Below are 24,598 nucleotides of genomic sequence, written 5' to 3'. Positions count from 1 at the left end.
TTGCTTAAGCCCAACCAAACAACAAACCACAGCTTTTGACATTGCCATAAGAGACAAATCATATGACCTGGAACATATTTCAGCCATACAAGTGAATGGAAATCCAGAAATGCAAAAACACTCTAAAAGGAAAACAAAGGAAAACAAAGAAACAAGTAACTCTATTAAAACAGAAGTATATAGAAAACTGGAGGGGGGTGCCCAATCAAAATGGAATAATATACAGGAAGACCTGGGTGATTTCACTAACCCTCCAACTGAAAATGAAGATAATCCCACAAAAAGCAAAGAAAGTAAGAGAGAGAGAGAGATACACATACATGAATAAACAAATAAACCTCACAGACTGCCATTTAAAATCGAAATTCTCATGATAGGGATGCTGTTCAACAAGCAGCCTTCTACTGCAGAGAATACAAATGATGACAAAATATGCCATGTAACACTAAAATATGCGAAACAACATCCCTTTTTCCTGACACGCAAACATGTTCCAAACAAGAGGAAACAAAATAACAAACATGATATTCCAAACAAGAAGAAACAAAATGTCACTATTAAATGAAATAAACTTGGAAAAAGATAGCTAGCCAGGTGTACAGACCACAAACTGAACAAAGCAAGGAAAACAAGACCAAGGAATAGAGACAATAAACCAGTACAAGTATAGAAACTAATAATAAAACTATAATAATAAAGAGAAACCAAAGGAAAAGAGCAAAGCAGTAACACCATCAGCAACAACAGAATAGAGAACAGATCAACCAGAGCAATTGTAAAGCCTCTGCTGAGGAAACCAACACTCGACCATAACGATTTAAAGAACTACCATATTTTATGATTTTTAAAAAAAAAAAAACAAGCTACTAACATTAAAATAGTACAAAATATATGCAAAGATGAAATAATCAGTCAAGTACGGGATGAAAAACAAATATACCTTAAAAGACAAGACTTGCCTGCAATGGAGGAGGAGCTATTTACAGCATCTGGGAGGGGATATTAGACAGGTATATCATTCCAAATGGAATGAGGATGGTGTGGCCAAGCCCCCACCTTCATATGCTGGAAAATCTCAACCCCGCAAGAGATCTGATGAGGTCCACTAAACCAAATACAAAAAATAACATCTGACAAAAACAGAAAACTTGAAAACCAACATAGGACTTACCCCTTTAGGTACCAAATTTGTAAACAGGCAAGGAAACTACCCAATAGGTATAATACCTAGGGAGTGGAGTACAAACCAGTTTAAAATTTAGGCTTAGGAATGGAAAGAATGGAAACCTGGCATCAGGAATCAAACTAATTATGTCCTTATCAAAAAGTAAGAGGAACCCTAAGACACACACACAGACGTGTGTGTGTGTGCGTGTCTGTGTGTGTGTGTGTGTGTGTGTGTTTGTTTTACGGGGTACAAAAGTTGCAAACAATAACATCCAACACAAAGTATATTCCCAGCAAATTTTTAATGTTCGCCCAAGGTAGGGCTCAAGACAACTGCACTTTACAGAGAACCATGTTTTAGTTTTACACCAGGGCAATAGTTTATCAAAACAACAGTGATGACAAATGCAGACTCCGACTCCTATGGGTCAGAATCTTTATCAGTATCAGATGTGAACTAGGTAGAATTTGTTTCTAACGTTACCATATCTGACCGCTTAAAATCCGTTAAACTAAAACTACCACGTACACCGCCGTCTCTTGTCTTAATGATAATCAATATTTATACGATAACTTGGAGGAAAATGCTAAGCATTAATATGATGGCAACAATATATATCCATATATGAAATGAATAGGTAATTTCATGGGTGTTTATATACCTACCATATATGAACTGAATAGGTAATTTCATGGGTGTTTATACACCTACCATATATGAACTGATGAGGTGATTTCATGGGTGTTTATATACCTACCATATATAATGAGCTCCCTATTTCTCAATATCGACTTGACAAATTTTCTTTAAACCTTTTCTACTGCTGAAACTGATTCCAAACTTGAAACTTTCCAAGAGGCATTTAAATCAAAATCATCGAAGAAGGGGTTCAGTTATTACGGATAGAACTGATTTGCATCATATGTGTTTTATACCAGGTACCTGTAAGCTTCTTGCCTCTACTTCCAAGGACTTCAAGACAACAGTCATTGTCAACTGAAAGCTTCTTAAATGCACCAATAACTCTTCTCTAAATACATTATGACCACACATCAAGAAACTCTAATTTCACACTTGCAGGAATTTTTTTCCACATGTTTGCATGTCTCATTGATAAGCTTTCAGAAGCCAAATATAAGTATAGTACTTCACGTCATGCACCACAAGACATGACCCAAACACCTAACACAAAGAATTAATCCAATCTCAATTTACTAAACATGTTGTCCTAAAAGTATTCAGAGAATTCCATGTTACGAAATTAACATGCTATCATAAACTCAAGTGAATACAGTACATTATGATGTCTGTTGTTAGAATGTGGGTAATTAATGGATTTGAGAAATATCTTCTCAACACCAAGTCCACATAAGAGAAATAATCATTAAAATGTAACAAAACAATAAACGGAGTTATAAATGCAGATAGTACATACTCTTCTTGGTGTTATGTATATTTCATTTGCATTATTTGTCATGTAAAGTTGTATTTTGTAGCTGACCATGACCAAAATAAAGTTCATAATCTACCTGACCAGAATCAATTAAATTAATTTTATTATGCAAACAACTGATACATAGCTAATATTTTCTCTCAGAGTGTGGGTTTAATATTAGGTTCATTATCAATAGATGTAAACATATTTATCTTGGTTTGAGTCGAGGACATTGTGTTTACTATATTCTTTATTATAATTTTAGTAACAGAATCATTTAGAATGGAAGTTTGCATTAAGTAATAATTTTTCTTTAGAAAATGATAATTGTGACCTAGGTTAAATAGAGGGTTTTATAATCTGGATTACTGGGAATATTGTTTATTCATGCTATAAGATCTTGAGGCAGAATCATTTTTGTGTGTGTTTAATATTTGACTTGGGCTGGAGTTAATTTATTAAAATTACTTATTCACTGGAAATACCAAGTGCTCAATAATATTCTTGGACAGAGATATTAACTGGGAATCACAGTGAATTTAAGCAAGGAATCCTTGGATTATATTACTTTGATTTAATTAAAGACTTTTGGCACATCATTACAATTCAGGTCATGGTACATTAGTACATTAGAGACTACTGGTCACTACAGGCACATCAACACCTTCAGCATTGGAAATTATTTTAAATACCACCCAAGTTTATTCAGAACTTTATTCATTAGAACTTCTGTTAGTAATTCTTTTTAAAGTTTTACTTTGTTATCTAGGGAAATAAATTTGTTGAATTTTACAAAGCTTGTTGCTTCTCACTCTTTTCTATGTGTGTAATTTGGATTTTTAATGTAACTTTAACAATGTCACTCTTTTCTATTACTTATTTTAAGACTATAGTCATAATAATGAATATATATATATAAAAGCTATTCCCCGTATGTCCTATGTCATACCCTCTCCCCCTCCTCATATATTTAACCCCCATTTCTCAAAATCAGCCAGACACAGTTTTTTTTTGCTTTTAAAAATAGCTACTGTAGAAATATATCTCTACCTAGGATGTGTTCAACCTGGTTGAAATAAAGAAGGGGTTCATGAATAGCAAAATTTGGATATTATCAGTCCACACTGAAATAGATTAATATTGCCGGTATATATAAGAACCCTCATTTTCTCCGATTGTTTTCAATGACACCCATCAATATTCATTTTGTGGGTCAAACATAATTAACCCTAGGTCTAAAATATTAGAGAATGATCCATGACAAGATCTTTTTAAGGGGTGGACTGTAGAGTCCAAATATGGCTTTAAGAGGTAATCCCGATACATGATTTGTTATGGATCCCATACATTTAGTCTCTATTCCTCAAAATGGTCTCTAAGTGGGGGTTCAATTCGTACTCATTTTTGATTGAATCGGGCACTATTCACCTCTTTTTTCTCCTTATTCTTCTCAACTAATATCACCAAGACTTCTTTTTAGGGTCGAAAGTATGTCTAGAGATAAAATTTGAAGGACGGGTGCATGCCAAATTCCTTTGAGGCAGGATTGTTCGATATGTTGTTGTTGTTGTTCTAGTGTTTAATGCCATTTTTCAGCACAAGATAGGCTATACATGGCGGCCAGTATAACTGGTGGAGGAAGAACCCTGGAAAACCCAGGGAAGAACCACCAACCCATAAGAAGCTACTGGCAGGCTTTCCCATGTACCTGCGGATTGTTCGATATGTGAACTTAAGAGGAGTTCTAACATTTCTAGGATGATAGACATATTGGAGGTCAGATTGGCACCATTTTAATTTAGGACCAATATGGCATCATAAAGAGTCTTCTCATGAAAACCTCATGTTAATTTTCTGTTTTAGAGGAGTAATAATAAGATTTTCAAGATGGCTGCTATTGTGGCCATATTGAGTGTCAGAATGGCACAGTTCATTATAGGCCCAATATACAGCATAAGAAGTCATTTAATGAAAGCACAATGTAAATATGACCAGCCATCTATAAGATGGCTTCTATTTGACTTTTCAAGACAGATTGTAGTTGTTGTGATTATATTTGCTTTTTTCAGCATGATACGCTATACATGGAAGCCAGAATAACTGGTCGAGGATTAATCCCGGAAAGAACAAATGATGCATAGGAAGTTACTGGCATGTGTGTTTTAAAATTTTGAACATAGCTTTAACCATTAGAGTCATACTGCTATTATGTCTGCAGTGTGGTAGTTCATAGTGATGTCTAGCACTTGGGCATCATGCCACAGACATGTTGCATCATGTCCCACCCAGACACATTATCCTGACACCAGGCCAACCAGTCCTAACACTAACCTCTTAATGCTGAGCGCCAAGCGAGAGAGTTGCTAGTATCAGTCTTTGGTATGACTTGGTCAGGGTTCTAACCTTTGACCTCCCAAATCTGAGGCAGATGCTCTAACCATTTAGGCCACTGGAGAAGTCAGCTACTTACAAGCTTTCTCATAATCCCATATTGTCTGAGCCTGTGACTTCAACCCACATGGATAGAGGTGAGATGTCAGTAATCAGTAAAGGCAAGCATTTTAGTCCACTTAGCTACCCAGGGTATTCCTGTTGGATATTGTGGCAGCCATACTGGAGGTCAGATAGGTACTATTTTTATGTGTGACCAAGTAGACTTCATAAGATGTCTTTCAGTGAAAGACCATCTTGTACGGAGGAGTTGAGATAACAACAATGAATATTATCAAGATGACAGCCATATTATACATGCCAGTGGCACCATTTTGAACAAAACCTCATGTCTATAAAAAAAAATTGATCATTTAGTAGTGATAAGATTTTAAAGATGGCTGCTGTGGTGACATCAGACTGGCACCATTTTCTTTCAGGATTAACTAAAGAAGAAATCTTTTGGTGAAAATCCCATGTTGATATGACCATCCAATCAAAAGTACTGATAAAATTTTTGGCCACTGTGGTGGCCCTATTGGATGTCAGATATGTACCAATTGTATAATGGACCAACTATGCATCATAAAATGGTCTTTAGGTGAAAACCACATGTTAATGTGACTTTCTGATCAGAACGGGTAGAAATAACAAGATTTTCAAGATGGTGGCATTCGTGGCCATAATGAACATTTGAAAACCCCATGTTGATATGACCATCTGTTCAGAAAGAGTAGTAATAACAAGATTTTCAAGATGGCCACTGTGCACTGTGGTGTCCATACTAAATGTAAGATGGCACCATTTTCCCATAAGCTATCCTTGTCTATGGACAGGTGAGCTAAAAGCATGAAAAAATACTAAGGTTTACTAATTTTTTATTCACTTGTCTTCTCATTCCATAAACAGACTATGATTTGGTATCTACCCTAAGCTGATCAACAAAGTCTGACACTCACCCAGTTACCCCATTTTAACACATATTAAAATATCAGAAACTGAGTTTTCAAAAACTTACAATACAAAGAAATAATGAATGCATACAATTTTACAAGATACTCAAATAACTTATTTATTTTATACTTATAATTTTAATTTTTTCTCATTCTTATATTTTAACATGTGAAAAATATTTGAAAATATAACATTTCTGTTCAATCTTTTCCATTTTAATATAAATTAAGAAATGATATTCTCTTTTCAATCTATAAATTTTAAATATGATCAAACTAAGATGAATCATTCACATCATTATATGTGAAAATTAAAACTGGAAAAATAAATATGAAAGACTGAAAAAATATTTATGTGAAATGTATCAGGTACAAGGAAAATGTTAACTCCACTTTAAGCAAATCTTTGACATAATTAACACTTGGTTTTACAAAAATAATATAAATATAAAATATTATCAAGTTCAAAACAGAAATGTTGTTGCTCCTATCTAAACAAGATTACAATTTTTGATAAAGCAAATTACTTTTAAATATTATGTAAAAAATTTAACCAAGCAATTTTTTAAGTTTGATAAGTCTTCCTGCAATCTTCTGCTAAATCAACTGAATGCTACAAGTATCACTGATTTAAGAATCTTTTCAAACAGAGCTAGACTACAAGTGACTCAGAAGTGAAATTCTCTATGCAAATAGTTTTAACAGAAATTAGAAAATAATAATTTAATTTGTGTTGTACATAATTATATGCTTATGACAAAAAAAATATAGATGCACTTTAAATTTTCCATACCTGTCCTCTTTGAAAATCATTTACACTGTATGAGCTTTGGAGATAATGTCATCCATTAGGTGTTATAGTTTTACAAATTTCAGTAAACAAAGTGTACAATATATTAACTACCAAAATGCATCTCGCTGTCATTGAGGGAGCACTCTACAGATATTATGAACTTCTGAGATAGAATGGTGAGTGTAATGTGAAGTCGTTTACATTTGCAACATGCACAATGGAGAAAATGTTGGCATGTCTCTATGTTACTTTCATGTGCTGTGGCTAAAATTTCTTTGGATATTGTACTTGTGGAAACTGTACATGGTATAAGCACACAGCTAACTAAAGGGACTGGTCCCTTGTGCTCCAAAGATCAGCCTGAATTAGTCTAAAGTCTTTAGCAGCTATTAAAATATGGAAAATGAATTTTGCCAGACATGAACAATTCCAGCTTCTTCTAAAACTGCAATGAATGAATTACCAAATATATCAAACATTTTTTTTAAAAATTGCTTTTTTCTTTTTCACAATTTAGCTCTAAGTCCAGGAAGTGAAAATGACCATGTGGAGCTTGTTTTTTTGAGAGGTGCATATCTGAAGTATGGCCAAGCTGTATAGCCCATAACCAATATTACACCCATCCATCATACACCAAACTATAGGGAATTAAAGGTTCTTTGAAAAGATATACAAGGTCTTCTTTCAATAGAAAGTATAACCAGTGAGAAAACCTGGGGAAATTTTGTTCCTTAAAATTCTAACCCTATGCAAAATACGAAACTCTAGAGTACCACCTGACTCTTTGGATGAGCTCAGTAAATGGGAGATTACCCTCCAAATTTGAGGGTCACAAAACATTTTAGAGAGTCAATGGAATATAATGATACATAATGCACTAATAGTGCTATAAAAATAAGATAACCTTGGTTTCTTCAACAGTGCTGCCACCTTAATGATATGATCCTAGTTTTGCTTGATGCTTACAATATAAGTTTTATCATGTGCTCAAGTCACTCATGACAACAATAACATGTTGGAATATCAGGTTAAGCTGAAACGTGCTGCACCATGCAATTTTCCATTCTGAATCTTGCTCTCATTTACCTTTCATGTACACTCATATCTGGCATTTATTCTAATATTCATGTACACCCACATCTGGCATTTATTCTAATAAATACCTATGTTTTCTGAATTATTTTCCATCCAAACTAGTAAATCATTCATTAATAAAAATTGTGAACTTGCACGTATTTAGTCTCTTATGTCCACCTGAAAATAATTAAATCTTCCTCGCAGTGGGAGTGACTTTAATGTTGAAAATACATCACACTAACGATTGTCAAACACTATATATTGGAACTCAGATGACTATCACAAACCATTAAGGTTATCATGGACAGTTGCAATGTTTTGCCATCTCACAGATTTTATCACATTTTTTAGCCATTGCTAGTATCAAGAAAGACATGGATTGACAGCCACTAATGAAAAGCAAGCATATTTCTTAGTATTATTTTCCAACAAAATGAAGTATCCAAGGAGGTGCACAGGGTCAAAGATTTGGGAGGAGGGACATAAGACACAAAACTGCAAGCCTGCACTCAAAATCAAAAGTGTTTTGACGCTAGCATTTATAGTACATGTATTTATCTTGTACACGAAACAAGTTTTTTCTTCTTAAAAGTACAAAAAATAACATGTAAAAAGTTTATTCAGGGATCACCCTGGGCTTTGTCAATGTCACAAATTACAATTTATTTTCTTAATGACAAAATATACCATCTGGTGATTTATTTCCCCCGACATTGTTGGCTATTTAAACTTGTATATGTAACTTGGGATTGGAGTGCAGAAATTAAAAGGCACCATGAAAGGAAGCTGCAAACTTAATATAAAATGAACTGGATTTTATAAGTTGTTAGATAAATAAATTCTTGGTTCATATTGACTAACCACCTCAACAGTGCATAGTTATATCATAATCTGCTTATTCTGACATCTGGCCCGAGTACTGTATGCTGTAAGATCTCTGGCCTGAGTATTGTATGCTGTAAGATCTCTGGCCTGAGTACTGTATGTTGTAAGATCTTGGCATTTTGTTTCTTTAAACATTTCTGGTAGCGGAGATCAACAGGACAAGGTACAATCTCGTAACGGATCTTTCTATGAAATAGTGTCGGATTATCAACCGCTCGCTATATTTATTTTCACTGACCTCAGTGTGTGGATGGTAAGTAAAATTCCTCTTCTTTTCATTCATAGAATTACATCCTTTAGAACTCTCATACTTTTTATAGTAATCCCCAACAGAACAGAACAGAATACCTGGCCATTCATTGTCTGTTGGCCTATTTTTACAAAAATTTCTTGCACATGTGTGGAAGACAGCATCAAAACAAACAAATAAAAATGGAAATCTACTTGTTGCTCTATCTATGCCACCAGGACTAGCTTCAACTGACCAACTTCTGAAGGCATGAAAAGTAACAGCTACAATCGACCAAACAACAGCTAATTCCTTTTGTTTTTAAAATGAACCAAGATTATTCTGTGCAGAAACTTCAAAGAAAACTGATCACCTTTGAAGCACAGATTCTTCTGTATAAATACTAAGCAAATGAAGACAAAAGATTGGTCTCAATCACTGTTCTACAATTGCTTGATGTTGCCACCACAAAAAGAAACAGACATCTGTTTGGTCCTCCAAAGCTGTCCTTTGGTGGTAACTTCAATAATACATGCACCCTTCATCAAAGAAAACCAAATACAATCTTTAATAAAAACGTATAACCTTTCATCAAAGAAAGTCAGCAACAAGCTTAAATAAAAGCAATGGAATATGATAGATTGTTGCATTTTCCAAAGTGACTGGAATACATTCATTGTGCCATGAATGTTTCAATTTTGCAGGAAAAAAATTATGCTTATGGTTGAAACCAATGGCAACATAAAACGCAAATTAGATTTCCAATCTTTTGAAACCATAGATATATGGCTGTCAAGTTAACTGAAGATGAGGAATCTTAATTTGTTCGAGTTTTCATTTCTCTATCAACAGCCTCATCCTCTGGGTAGCCTCGGTGAGATGATACTGTCTCCAGTTGACCAAAATCTAGGCCAATTTTAAGTACATGTATGTGCAGAATGCAAACAGCTATAGCCATGTGCTACTTGCAATAGTTGTAGTGAATTGTTAAGTGACAATCGGATATAGATCAAAATGAGGAATACCAATACTATTTTTTACTGGATGTGAGTCACACATGAAGTTTATAATATGTGATCTAAACTCATATTCATGGAATTATTATATACATATACAGGACTTAAAGGATTATGGATTGTACTACACAAATGAAAGTTGTCAATTTACAAGCGTTTTTCAGAATAATTTGTCTTCATTTAATCAAAAACATATTTTTTTGCATGCTTTTATTACCCACACCTGCCATATTTTAGGTAAATGCATCATTTTCTTCAGCTAACTAACTTGGCTGGTTATAACATGGTTCGGTCTATAACATGGTCAGGTTCTATGGACCTCAACTACCGTGTTATAGCAGGGTCCCACTGTATTCAACAAAAATATTACATTGCAAATATCACATTAATTACAGTGTTTTTAATAAGCAGTTCAGGTATGAACAAATATTAGTTGTTTCATAATTACTGTGTGTATGTGTAATGCACTTGTTCATTAGCTAATATGAACTTAGTGGACTCGGAATACCTCACTTACTTTTGATGAGCTTCTAAAATAAGTAGATGTATTTATGTAAAAAGGTAATAAATAATCTACACCACTTGTCAATTAAACTAAAATCACCTCAGCACTTTGTAACCTACATGCATTGTTTTTCCATATAACACTACTGAATACATGCGTTGCTGTGCTGTAAAACATTACCAAAGATCAACTTGTTGGCAAATGGTAAGATTATTCCAAATATATCAGACATAAGAAACAATTTACAATAATGTACACAAATAATGCTAAACATCAGCTTTCTGTCCCATGCCTATAGGAATTGCTTTAAGCTCTGTCCTCATGCATAAAAACTCTCCTAGTACAGTCATCAGTGTTACACCAATTATGTTGAGAATCCACCATGATGCTGTGTGCGGAATGTATCCATTAAAACCCCAACTAATAAAAAAGTGAATTAAATGTACTGTGAATGAAAAGTCCAGACACTGCTTTGTTCTTTGTACTATGAACCACAGACCAACTGCACTGGAAAGAGAAAAAAAAAACACGAATACAGTCTAATCAACAGTTTCACAATGCACCCTGTAGTCTCTAGTAACCATCATAAACATTTATTATTATGCAGAAAATAAAAGACAAAGCAAAACAAAAGTATTTTTTTTATAGCTGTCATACAGTACCTGTGCCTATTACATTGCTTTCACTTTTCATAGCACTAGTGCCCAGTCCAAGGTGAATTTCCTCCTTCATTTAGTCACTGGAGGCCTAGAACAATCTTCCAGTTAGTCAATAGAGGCTCAGAACAAAAATAATGACACTGTCCCAGTCTTGGATGCTTCCATTATTCAGTGTATCATTCTTCCCTTCCATGGACTCACGGTTAACATGCATCTCTGAGCACTCAAGGTTTTCACTAATTAAAGTTTCTTTTGCCATCATTTCTTTCAGTTGTATCCATTTTTGCATTACAATTGACCTTTTCTCTCAGTCCTTGCATTTCTTGCATTTACCTGTATCCCCACCTGTCATTTGTAAGTTTATCTGCATTTAACTGTATCCACATCTGTCATCTGTTTTTTGTATTTATCTGTATTCCCATCTATCACTTGTATGTTTTTTTACATTTATCTGTATCCCCATCTGTCATTTGTATGTTATTTGCATTTATCTGTATCCCCATCTGTGATTTGTGTGTTTTTTTGCATTTGATTGTATCCCCATCTGTCATTTGTATGTTTTTTTGCATTTATCTGTATCCCCATCTGTCATCTGTATGTTGTTTTGCACATGTTAAGCACCATTTCCATATTTGTATCCCCATAATTGATAAGATAAAATTATGTTATGATAATTTACCTTTGTATTCTTCTTTCAGTCTCCCAGCTTGCCACAATGTGTGCATGTGTGTGTGTGGTAAAGATTTTTAGCATAGATTTAATAATTTTTCAGTCAAGATGTTAGTAAATGCAGATTTAAAATGGCTTCTTGGGACACCTACTTGGTGTGTGTGTGAAGTACACTGTCTTGGATGGATGTCCTTTCTAAGATGTGTGGGATCTGGCAATGAGCATGCAGGAAGCTGAATCCTCTTCTCTACTCACAACCCCCATCTTTATCATCTCATGAGGGGATGACTAGCACTTCCCAATTCAAGGAAGCTGCAACCATGCCAATCCCAGGAGAAATCTGTGGCACTTTCAGGTTAAAAACTATTCCCAGAACTCATGAGTAATTCTTGCCTTACCAGTGCAATAAAAGTACCAATAAGCATCTTCAACTTGCTTGCCAAAGTGGCCTAGATTGTCAGAGTGTTAAGAGATCCCATGAAATGGACTCCTCAAATGATTTCCATCACCTGAAATGTCATTACCTGGGTACAAAGGATCAGACATTGGTCACTGGACATGGTCACCAGTCATCGCAATGGATACCAGTCACTTGGCATTTTTGATTGATTCCAACACAAGTACGAGTCAATGAATGCTAGTCAACAGTCACTGGTCGACCAACCGAGCACTCTATTTACTGAATCTAGTACCAGTCATTAGGCTTAATCTACCAGTCACAAAACATTGGACTTGGGTCTTTGCCCAAATAGTTCCATAAATGGATAGTTCACCAGTCCAATTATTATGTTGGAAAGGCATTTCCTGGAAACATCATCATTCCCCAACATGGAGCAGAGAACAACCTGTCTCCATCTATGTAAAGCAGCTTGGTTGACACATTCCATTTTCCTAATTTCCCATTTGATCTCTATGGACTTTGGCAATCCTAGTTCCAGGTGGTTAGTCTGTAATTTCTAATTTATGTCCCATGGTACCAGGTATAAGTTTCACCATGACCCCATTGGTCTGTGGTCTAGGCAAGCAGTAAACTTCTCCATCCTGCATCAAGAAGGATTGCCAATCCCCTTCTCCAAGAAGAGAGAAGAAAATGGAAAGTCCTTTCTCACTTTATAAGTGGAAACAAGCACTCTCCATTCTATTCCTACTCCAACAGTCACCATCCCAACCCCACTCGACTGAGGAGGCCACATAAGGTGAAGAAATATGCAGACATGACTTTGGTCTTCCATAAAAAAAAGCTTAAAAAATTTTAATGGGGGTTTGGGGGTCCTTCCCCAATGGGGTCTTGAGTGGCAGTGTCCCTGACCCTGGAGTCCAAAATTACATTTTACACTCATAAAAAATGCTCCTGGTGCAACTTATGATCATAAAATAAACCAAAATAATCATTTGAAAAACTAATAAACTTACATGACATGTTACTTCAATAATTTCACAATATTTATTGAAACACGAAATTGTTCTCCAATACTATTGATGCTGAAGTTATTTCATGTGCATGTCAGTGTTCACATCATAATTAAGTCGCAATAATTTGTCAATTTTTGCAGCAAATATATTATACTTCTCTCTTTTCATAACAAATCTGTAAAATAAACATCCAAGTACATCAACTATACACTAATAATCCCATACATTCACTTGTCTTTTTCTCCAATGGACACAACCTGTTAATATGCCAGTCAAGCTCTTTTTGCGGCTTTGGCAAAGATTTCTTTAGTCTTCCTTTTTCGCTCAATGTGCAATCGTTTCTTTTCCTTCTCAATGAAAGCCTTTTTCCTTTCAAGCTGTTGTTTGTATTGGCGAAATGCAGTGCGCATATTCTGACAGAGGGCTACATCTGTTCTCTCATGCAAGAAATCTTTCTTGTTATAGTAATTAACTGCACTTTTTCCAGATGCCTTCTGAGCTTCAATTTTTCTGCATGCAGCTTCTTTTGTAGGTGCTGTTCCAAAACTCTTCCAACCGCAATTACCATAATTCAGATCTTTCTTGCAGAGGTCACAAAATGGCAGTCCTCTAGCATTCAGTTTTCTTATAAACTGACCAACTAATTTTCCGCTAATTTTTCGATCCAGCCATTCCCATTTCCATACATTTTTTAAACCTTTATCTAAACTTTTTGTGTCATGGTCTCTCTCAACAACTTGGGACATTTTGCAAGCATGCTTCTTCTTTCCACTGCCAACAGTTTCCATTACACAAAGATTCAATGGCTAAATTTAAACCTTTGACCAATCAGAATACTCTTTAGGAGAGTCATGTGCTAATATATGGAAGGAATAATTTATGAGGGTTGTTGCAAAATGGGACCGAACAGACCATTTTTAAAAAGCCGGATCGGAGATGATATAAAAAATGGACTATATCAAGAAAAATATGATTCAAGTCAGGAGAAAAGCGGAATTCTGCTTTAAAACAGAGAAAAATCATGTCTGAATATTGACATCTACAAGTCTTCCAGATCCTCTCCAGTTTGAAGACACATTTGACAAGTTCAGAATAAATCTGAACTTCTGCTGCTACCACACTCAGCTATGGTAAAGAGCACAGTGTAAAAGCTGACCCAAAGCTAGAAGGCAGCAGAAGAGGGGTTAGTCAGTCCCCTCTCCTACTCTGTGGCCCTTATTTCTGTGGCTACATACAGGTACACTCATTCGCTAGGCTGCTCAAAGCCATTGCCTCGATTAAGGAGCATTGGATGTAAAGAAATTGATGGGGATGGAGACCGATATGCTTGTAAGTTGCCTGAAGCTATGGAGCTCAAATCCTTGATACAGTGTCAGAATAAGGCCTTCCAGGGCACTAAGCACTGAAAACATTACAATGCCCCAAACAAACACACATGTGAAACTAAAAATATAAAAAAAAACAATATTAAAAGCTAAAGAGGTGGGAAAATACCAGTGTTGCCATCATTCCAAATCAAAATACTCAGACATGCAGATGGTAATGGTCATATATAATTCATTCAATTTTATCATCAACAATTAATCTGAATTTTTCCTAGTGCACCTATTTGGTTGGTGTCCTAAGCACATGTTTAAAGTGCTTAATGGGTAATCTGGCATTGATATAAGCAATAAATTTAATTGTGGCAGCCACCTTCAACCTTATGAGGTAGGAGTCTTTGTCAGAGGTCCCTTGCCGAGACTTCTGAAGGCTGTTGCCAGCACAGCAAGATGCTCACTACTGATGTTGATGGCATTTTTGGCAAACCTCCATAAGAATGCCACCTTAAACACATAAAAGATTTTGCTGGAAGTAAGGATCTGTTGAGGGTGGTTCTATTTGATGCCTATTTCTTACTTGGTGGCTTTATACATATCATGGCATCTCAAGATCTTGGGGATCAACAGTTGCTGGCTGTTTCCAGGTCCAGTTAAAAAGGTTAATAAGTATCCCCAGCCAGTATGCTTACTTTTCCCTTTCTGTTTGAAGAAAAAATGCTCAGTCTCACCTTTAGGGCCAATAGAACAACTATCTCCAATGCTTCTTAAGTTCACTATGGGATCCACCACTTGGCTGGACCCTCATCTTTCAGAACTGATAAGTAGATCAGGGGTCTCAAACACATGGCCCACAGGCCAGTTGTATCCTGTGATCAGCAAAATGATTGGTGTCACAAGGTGATATGAAAGATAACAAAGGTGGTGCAGTCCTTGGGCCATAAAAAATGCCCTCATGTGGCCCACAGGGTGGTTTGAGTTTGAGACCACTGAAGTAGATCAAGCTTGAAAAAGGCATCCTACTGTCTGCAGTTGAGCACCCTACTGGAAAACAGGTGTGATCTTTCTGGGCACTAGTTATGAGGCCATCAGCCTCAAATTGAACTGGAAAAGTCAGAAATGCAAAAGGAACAGGATTCTATATTACTGCTATTATGTGTTTTATGTGGATGGGGTGGGGGTAAAATTATTTCAATTTTTTAATACTTAATGTTATTACTAATTCCCTCCTCCCTCCCTGCACTGATGTCCTTTCAATTTTAGTCCAAGTCAAAGAAGGACAATATTCTGAATGATCAAAGTAACTTATGCATTTGACTGGGACTGTTTAGTTTAGGTCACCGGTGACTAACTGGGAGGAAAGAATTCACACCGGTGACTAACTGGGAGGAAAGAATTCACACTGGAATGAGGGCTTGTATCAGGAGAAGTGACAGCAATGTAATTATTCACAAATTAAAATTAGTCTTAACTCCTAAACTACATTTCTATGACTTAAACTAGAGGTACTATGCATAATTGATACAAACCTGAGACTGCTGTTAATTTTTGTTATTTTTTTTAAAATCACTGTTCTTAAAGTCTGCAGGGGCCCCGAGTGGCCGAGTGGTCTAAAGCGCTCTCCGTTACGGATCACTGCCATCTCACATATGTCTGCGTAGGTTCAAGTCTCGAATTCGGCCAATGTGAGTATGTGAGAAAGCTTGCCAGTAGCTTATCGAGGGTCGGTGGTTCTTTCCGGGGATTTCCCGGGTTCTTTCTCCACCATTAATACTGGCCGCCATGTATAGCCTATCGTGTGCTGAAAAATGGCGTTAAACCCTACAACAACAACAACTTAAAGTCTGCTCCAGAAGCTATTATCATTGTCCACCCTAATAGCCTATTTTATCAGGTGAAAGCCACTGGCTGTCAGTAACACTGAAGTGATAGCCAGTGGTACAAGCATAGTATGTGCATCAACAGTTACCTTCATCAGCAATACATATGAGGTCTCACATGAAAAGCATGCAGCCCACCCATTTAATTCCTAAACATATTTACCAGTACAATACTGTCCACCTGCTGAGAATGATGTTTCATAATATAATATGCATAGTCAATAATCAGGATTGTTTACCACAGAATAAACATATTTATTCCTAATTCCAACTAGTCAGAAAGGGTCTTTTGAGGAGCCTAAGGTATATATAGTATGTATCCAGGAATCATGCCGGGCTTTGCCAATGTTGCAAATAGCAATTTTTTCCCCCTCATTGGTGACATTGAAACTGGTGATTTTTTTGCCGACGACCTTTTAAAGCCAGCGTAAGAATCTCTATAATCATAAAAACAACTATTTAATCTATGTTAATGAAGCATTCAATATAGGTCACACTTACCTTTGGTTAGCAAGGATGTAGAAATAATAAAGATGCATCCATTTATTTTGTTTTATGCTTTTAAACAGCAGCCAATAAATAAACTTTAAAAAATTTTAACAAAGTTACACATCATGAAATATAGGTCACAGAAACTTCCCTTTGCAAAAATGATGTAGAATTATCAACATACATCAACTCATGATTGTCAGTTGGATAGTATACACATAGCATACCAAACACTCGTGGTCTGGAGCTAAATGCAAGAACTTAACCAAAGTCATTAAAATATGAAAACAAAGACATGATAAGCTTCTTTGCTGTATGAGGGTGGAAGTAACAACAATGCATATTATCATCAGATGCATGATTATAGCATGAACAGTGCCTAAGGAATGAACACAAAATATAACCAAGGTCAGTGAACTGCACAATATGGACCAATGTGTGCACGTGTGTGTTTTGGATTTTTATGTAGCTTTAACAATTTTTTATTCATATCGCTATATCAGCAGTGTGGCCATTTACAGTGATGTCTAGTACAGGGTCATCATGCTGCAGACATGCAGCATGATGTCCCACCCAATTACATTATCCTGACACCAGGCTGACCAGTCTTAACACTAACCTCTTAATGCTGAACACCAAGTGAGGCAGCTGCTAGTACCATTTTTATAAGTCTTTGTCATGACTCGGCCAGGGTTCAAACCCGTGACATCCTACATCCGAGGCAGGCATTCTTTCTACTTGGCCACAAGAGCAATCCATATGGACCACAGTACACTTAGTACAGTGGAACCTGTCTTGAAAGACCATCACTTCTGCCAAAACATAGTGGTCTCTCATCGCAGGTGCTGTTTCATGACAGGTCATATCTCTATACAATCAATAAATCTGTACATTGAGACCCTGGTCTCTCAAAACAGGTGGTCTCTCATAGCAGTGGTCTTTCAAGACAGGTGTTACTGTAATGAAATGCTGGAGCAGTGATCATCAAGATACATCCCCTCACCAGGTTCATGATTCTAACCAGGATCATAGCATGCAGGAAATGTATGCGGTGATGACCTATATGCCCAAACTTAACCTAACTCAGTCAAATATGAACTGTAGGTCATACTGACCTTTTATTTGTAGGGTTGTTAATAGCAAATAATGGATAAAAGTATCTAGTTTAATGATTTATGATGGAAAAGCAAAAGCAAAAAATTTATCCCGAGTCAGTGAAGTGTGAACAATGGGTCACAGTGAGCTTCTTGTAAGATGAGAGTTTACTGTTCATCAAGATGCATCCTCTCACCAAGTTTTAAGATTTGAGGTATAATGGTATTAAATTGGAGGCTAAAAATTCCTATCTGGTTACATGTTAAAAGCCATAACTAACAACATTGCAAAATGTTACATGTTGGTTACAGTGACATTTTATTGCTGTAAGGGTGTAGTATTAACAGACATGCATACAATCATCAAGTCTGACGATTCCGGCATGAACAGTACTTGAGATTTAAGCCAAGTCAGCAAAGCATGCAAATGGGCCATGGTGACCTACTTTTAAGATGAAGGAGTGGTACTCAGCAAAATGCATTTCCACATCAAGTTTTGATTCCATGTTTAACAGTATGTATACAAGGTGTCTTATCACTAACAAAAAGCAAACACTTAACCTAAGCCAGTAAAATGTAAAATGTAGGTCAGTGAACTCCTTCTGTCATAAGCAGGCCCCTTCAGAGGTTGAGAGAGGCCTGAGCTGCTTCAAGAATTTAAGGTCCCTTGGCCTGGGTTATTTTGAAATTTTGAAATGAATCGAATGCCAAAACAAGACCTAATAATTTACTATATTAAGAAGATTTAAAAGATAACTAAGTACAAAACAGAGTAGATTTATTATTATATTACTATATGTACTATATGTAAAAACTTAGGTCCTTCTGGATTGAGACCTGGGCCATATGGCCCTACTGACCCCGCTTTGAGCCTGGCAAAAGTGTGTGGTAGTAACAGAACTGCACACAGTCATACTGTCTGCCAGAAACCTGGTTAGCCATGAGGTAAATGCAAAAACTTAACCTAAGCCAGTAAAATGTGAAAGTCAGTGTTGCACTTAGTAGCGATCTGGTGATAATCCTATCTTAATAGCAACCTGGTGATAATCCTATGTGGAGATCTGAAGGACACCAATAAGATACTATTTTCTGTTGACCTTGTAGTTCATCAATCAAATCAAAACTTTCCAAAATTTTAAAGTGACAAGGTCGATCAGAACACACTGTTACTAATATTAACTCCTCCCAACACAAATCTGTACCACAAATTCAATACCTTGCTAAAACCAAGAGGTCTGGGAATTGCAAAGGTCACAAAAACATGAACTTTCATTGGTGTCTGTCAGAGGAGGACTGTGTCGATCAGATTTTAATCAGATTAGTAATTCACTATCTGTGCTAAAAAATGGTTGAATGTCTGGTTCCCCAAAAATGAGCTGCATCATGGAGTTTTCTGTTCTGGATCTCGCTCTCCTTGTAGTTAAGTGTTTGGGGATTAGGCTAATCTGGACCAAATTAGAACATCACTAGGCCATTTCTGTCAAGTTCTAAAATAACCTTGGACATTGTTTTAGAAATAAACATAAATTTGGTGGTTTTGGTGATTTCTCTCTGGTGGAGTGTACCAGATGTTGTGACAGAAAAGGCTGACAACATTAAAATTTTGTCTTCCTCTGTCTCCATACTGTGCCACATGAACAAAAGTAGTTTTTAACTGATATGCAAAAGTAACATTTACAGTTATTTAAAATACATGCATAATATTTCTCATTATTTCACAGGTTTGTTCTGCAGTTCAAACATGCATTTAAGGACTCAAAACCTTGTGAGATATTGGCGAGGTTTTGTATACAAAAATCAAATGAAATAAGATATAACCATTTATCTCACATTATTTTTATTAACAGTGAAACAGTTTATTCATTTTTGCAAAAAATTGAAAAGTTTGCTCTGTTTAATTAAGTGGTAAATATATTGCAAAGAATTTGCATAAGTTTCTGAATGTTTTTCACAGATAATTGTTCAAAGAATAATTTAATGTTTTCTTTATTATTGACACTGAAAAATTATATTTGTTAAAAACTAAATGTAACAGCTCATACCTATATTGTTCTCATTTTGACTAGAAATGTAAACAAAAATTGTTTGAACTATTTTGTTTGCATGGTATTTATACAGAAAGTTTGGAGTCCCAGATTTCAACCATTCTTTTGCATACTGGAGGAGCAGGGGAAACCTCTGGTAATTCATCTAAATTTTCATTCAGGAATTTTTCCCAATAAAAGTTCTGATTTGCCACTCTGGTAAATGCTCATTTTGAATTTGTTATGAAAAGCATTTCATATCATTCATGAAGATTTTATTTGAAGAATACATTTTTAAAAACTTTACTAATTACCTTGTTAAACAATTCAGTACATAAACGATTGTATTTATTTTTCCTGGTCCAGCTGAAAAGAGTCCTTTCTCCTGAAACAAAGAGAAAAAATGCTAGTACCAGCCTACATATATCTTTTTTCAAAAACTACAGACACAATGGACAATTTAAGAACAAATCAGACATAAAACAAAACAGTCACAATTTCATCAATGTGTACCCTTTCCCTCTCCACCCCACCCCTGCAGTGGATGTTCTACCAAATCTTGTATAAGGCCTAGAGCTACCAGAATACTGGGCCTGGTTTGCATCTACTCCAGTCACGTTGCTCTGTGGATTGATATACATATACTGGTATACCATGATTTGTATTATATTCTGCTTCACAAAATGTATCCACAAAAATACTTTACAAAGGAATTGTTTTAGACAAAATAATAAACAGTATTGTCTCTCCTTATTTATAAATCTCATAACTCAAAATAAAATGAAAACATTTTGTTTTCTTTTGATGTATTGCCATGAACATATGTAGATGTAAATAGCAAAGGGAGATAATATGGGCTCCGTGCAGCATTTAGCAGGAATTTTGAATTTTGCTTACAAAGATCAAAACCAAGTGTGAGTAAATGAATTCATAGATTTGTAAATACAGAAAGATGGCTCTATCTGTAAAATAAATTATGAATTATTTTAGATTTCAATATTAAGTGACTATTCTGCAGCTTACACATGCAACCTAGACTTTGGAAATGGCATCAAATTAAACATTCTCATGTTGTTTCAACAGTGATTTCTCCTGGCCTATATTTAACTATATTCTTAAAGTACATACTACCAATGTGGTTGGACAACTAACATTCCTTCAGAAATTTTTAAAATATCTAATTGGCATAGAAAGAAATTACAAAGTTTTATTCCATATCCCACTCACCCAGAAAATTGGTTGCCAACCTTTCCAGATTATGTCTATATTGGATCTGTGTGTGTGTGTGTGTGTGTGTGTGAGGGATGTTCTCAGATATTCTAAAATTTCCTATCTGCAAATTGCAATGATAGGGTTTCAAAAGCCTGTATTTTAAGCAAGAAGTACAGTTCAGCTGTTCATGGCTGTTTCAAGAAACCTTTACAAAGACTTATGATGAACTGATTAAACAGATTTAAACAGATTCAATTCCAAGGTAGAATTCTTAAAATCCTGTAAAATAAGTAAAGTCCTGTATCAAAAACCCTGCTGCAAATATAATTTCTAAGAATGTTTTACAAGTACAGAGATATTAATTCATATTTTCAAATACAATCATACATCATACTGAATTGGAACGATTAATAAGTGAAGGCCCAGAGCTCATAAAATCCAACAGCCTGCTGCAGGGGCCTCTAATTTCAGGCCATTTTGATGATCATCTACTTTTCATACTTCTATCAAAAGCTACAAACTTTGTGTACTAAGTGAAGCATGTGACCCAGGAATGTGGAACGAACTGCATGGAAATCATATTAAGTTGAAGCATGTTTCTTAAACACATTAACCCCTGGCAACGAGAATACTCGTCATACTTTTCCTCCCTGATCTATTGCATGCCTCGCTAACGTGGCTGAGTTTACATAGCTTGTATCCCAAGCGCCGAGTTTGCGAGGCAGTATTTGTCTAGGCCTGTATCCCACACGACAAGTTAAATCGGCGCAAACCATTGGTTGATTTGAAGCCATTTCCTAATTATACAAGCAGTTTAGCCAATAAAATTGTAGCTTACATAGATAGAGTGAACAATGCTGAATGGAAGGAAAAATTTTTAACTTTGATGGCAGCAGAAATAGTAAAAATATATACATCTGAAAATGATGCAAATTGATGAGAATCAGCAACTGGGAGCAGACTTTACTTGACAGATTCTGACGGAGAATTTTCCGGATTTTAATCAGACGAGATTGATAGTAAGATCGAAAAAGCTACTGGAAATAACAGCGGTAGTGATGAGAATGTTGAAGAAGAAGAAGAAAATGAAAGTAGAGCTGATTGATGATTGTAAATGATAAAACACATTGACAAGAGGCTATACAAAGGACCAGTAATGGATTTAGACCCTGATGCAAATGAATTTAATTTCGTGGAGCTTTTTTCTTCTTTTGAATAATTGTTAAATAAATGTTTGGGAAATATATGTTGTTAACATGAGTGTTCATAGTTCAAGGTTTGTTAAGTGTTTTATTAGTTTTACAATTTTCAGTGAGAGTTCTAAGGAAGAAAGGTAAGTAAAGAGCAAGTAAAATATGCTCATTTGTGTACAGTATTCACAGGATGTTCAGTTTACAAGAGACGACAAGTGGAATTTCTGTGTACATAAAATATAATTATTTCATGTGTTGATGGTGTTAATAATTCTGTGTGAATTCATAATGGATTTTATGGATTATTCATGGCAAGAGAAGCAAATTGGCAAGTACATCATTTGTTTTCACCATCATGCATTAGTTTTATTTCTGCATGTAGTATGAAATTTATACCATTATGCAAGTTTATTGAGAACTGCCGTTCCAAATTTCAGCCTAATTAAATGAATACAAATAAAATAATAACAGTTTTATCGCAAGTAGCCCCCTCTATAAAAATCTGCAAGTCAATTGCTGTCAGCTAGTCTCTGGGATACAGGCACTGGAAAGGCTAACACTGCTCTAGGTGATCTCTGCAAGTATGCTGCTGGGGACTGCCTAGCTATTTTGCTCAGGGGTTAATGTGTTAATGAAACAAATAAAATATATTAATACTGAAGAAAGTGTTTAGACAGCTTCATTTCGTTCAAGTTTCTTGTCAAACTTCAACCGATTTGGCACTTCTAGCTTCCATCACATTCCAGGCAACTGAAATGTAGGCAAACAAAACTTGAAAACATGTCCATTTGCTTGTGTGAGAATTTTAATTTATTAGAAAAAAAAGACATCTGAGTAAATAAAGTCTCTCTTAAACATTATGACTTTAATTTGTAGAAAAGCATCTATATGGACTGCCAAGTGTGTGAGATATTCCTGAAACTTTGAATTATCATTCGGATGTTAATCAGCATCAAAACATGCAACAGAGAACTGTTATTTCAACAGTAAGACCTCAACCCCCAAAACATAAATCTCAGGTCGATGTACATTTTAGGACTAATTATTTGGCTATTTTAATAATATTTAGAAAATACGTTTACATGTGTACAACTCAGATGTTTATTAAATTTCCTCTTGTAAAAGTTTCCATTACGCATATCTGATAATTTAACTGCACGAAGCACAAGTGAACTTACTGCTTGACTGAACAACTGATCTATGGACACATCATAACCCAGTATGAAGTCCAAGACTGCCACCCAAAAACCAAGTGTAACATAGTATTGACATTGCATTGCCACTATCTGGGCCACTATATGAACTGGATCCCACACATTGCTTCTGAAGTGTCCTGGCATCTTCCAAAAATTTCGTCGTAGAAAGTCTATCATTACATCAGTGAAGTATCCCTTACACACAGGTCATATTCTTTGAACGTCCATTCAGCCTTTCCCACTCAAATCAGTAATGGATTCATGGAATCTCGTCGAAATTTGACTGCTTTATAATTAATAAATTTATCAATGATACGGAAAAATTAATTCGAAGAAAATTATGTAACGGAGTCATTGACACAAGCTACTGCAGTTGTCTTGAAGTTGAAGACAAGAAACACAATATTGGAGCGACAAAACTGGTTCATCTAATTGAACGGCTCATCCACTAACGAACAGTGACATGAATCTATAACGAAGAGATAACATTCGAATTAAGTTTGTTCTATTTTAGAGCATATAAAATTAATATAAGAGTCAGGTTCATTAAAAACTTCAATGATTGTACAAATGACAGCTCACAACCACGGTGGAACTGTTCGAATTACCTCCCTTGAATGACGTATTGTCCTAGTTTTGTATCTTTAGAAAATTTAAGAATACACAGTTCAATTTTAAAATTCAGAAATTCGCTACATCAAGTAAGGTGAACTCGTCAACTTCATTCGCACGCGTCTATTTTAATCAGAAAAAGTCTTGATATGAAAGCTTGATTGGCTTGTTTTAATCCGGTCTCTTAATTTTATTTTAGACATCAAGTGTTTTACCAATGGGCTATTACTTATGTAGAATAAGTTAAACTGTTCATGCATATCGTTGCAGCGGTGTGTGTGTGTGTGTGTGTGTGTGTGAGAGAGAGAGAGAGAGATGTGGTACTTTTAGGATAACATTTATTTCTT

The 24,598-nt window shown here is 35.5% G+C and overlaps 1 protein-coding gene across 1 annotated transcript; it reads right to left on the bottom strand.

Moving 5' to 3' along the window:
* Nucleotides 1-5,894: 5,894 nt before the first annotated feature.
* LOC149780849 (protein SYS1 homolog) lies at nt 5,895-24,242 on the bottom strand. The gene is made up of 3 exons (XM_089937934.1): nt 23,622-24,242; nt 20,353-20,423; nt 5,895-10,998 (listed from the first exon to the last, which is right to left on the bottom strand). The coding sequence occupies exons 1-3, from the start codon at nt 23,814-23,816 to the stop codon at nt 10,758-10,760; spliced, it is 507 nt and encodes a 168-aa protein (XP_089794060.1). The 5' UTR covers nt 23,817-24,242; the 3' UTR covers nt 5,895-10,757.
* Between the last annotated feature and the right edge of the window lie 356 nt (nt 24,243-24,598).

Source organism: Sinohyriopsis cumingii, chromosome 16 (assembly GCF_028554795.1).
Source record: "Sinohyriopsis cumingii isolate HCF-2022 chromosome 16, ASM2855479v2, whole genome shotgun sequence".
Taxonomy (NCBI): Eukaryota; Metazoa; Mollusca; class Bivalvia; order Unionida; family Unionidae; genus Sinohyriopsis; species Sinohyriopsis cumingii.
This window is presented reverse-complemented; position numbering and strand designations above follow the sequence as displayed.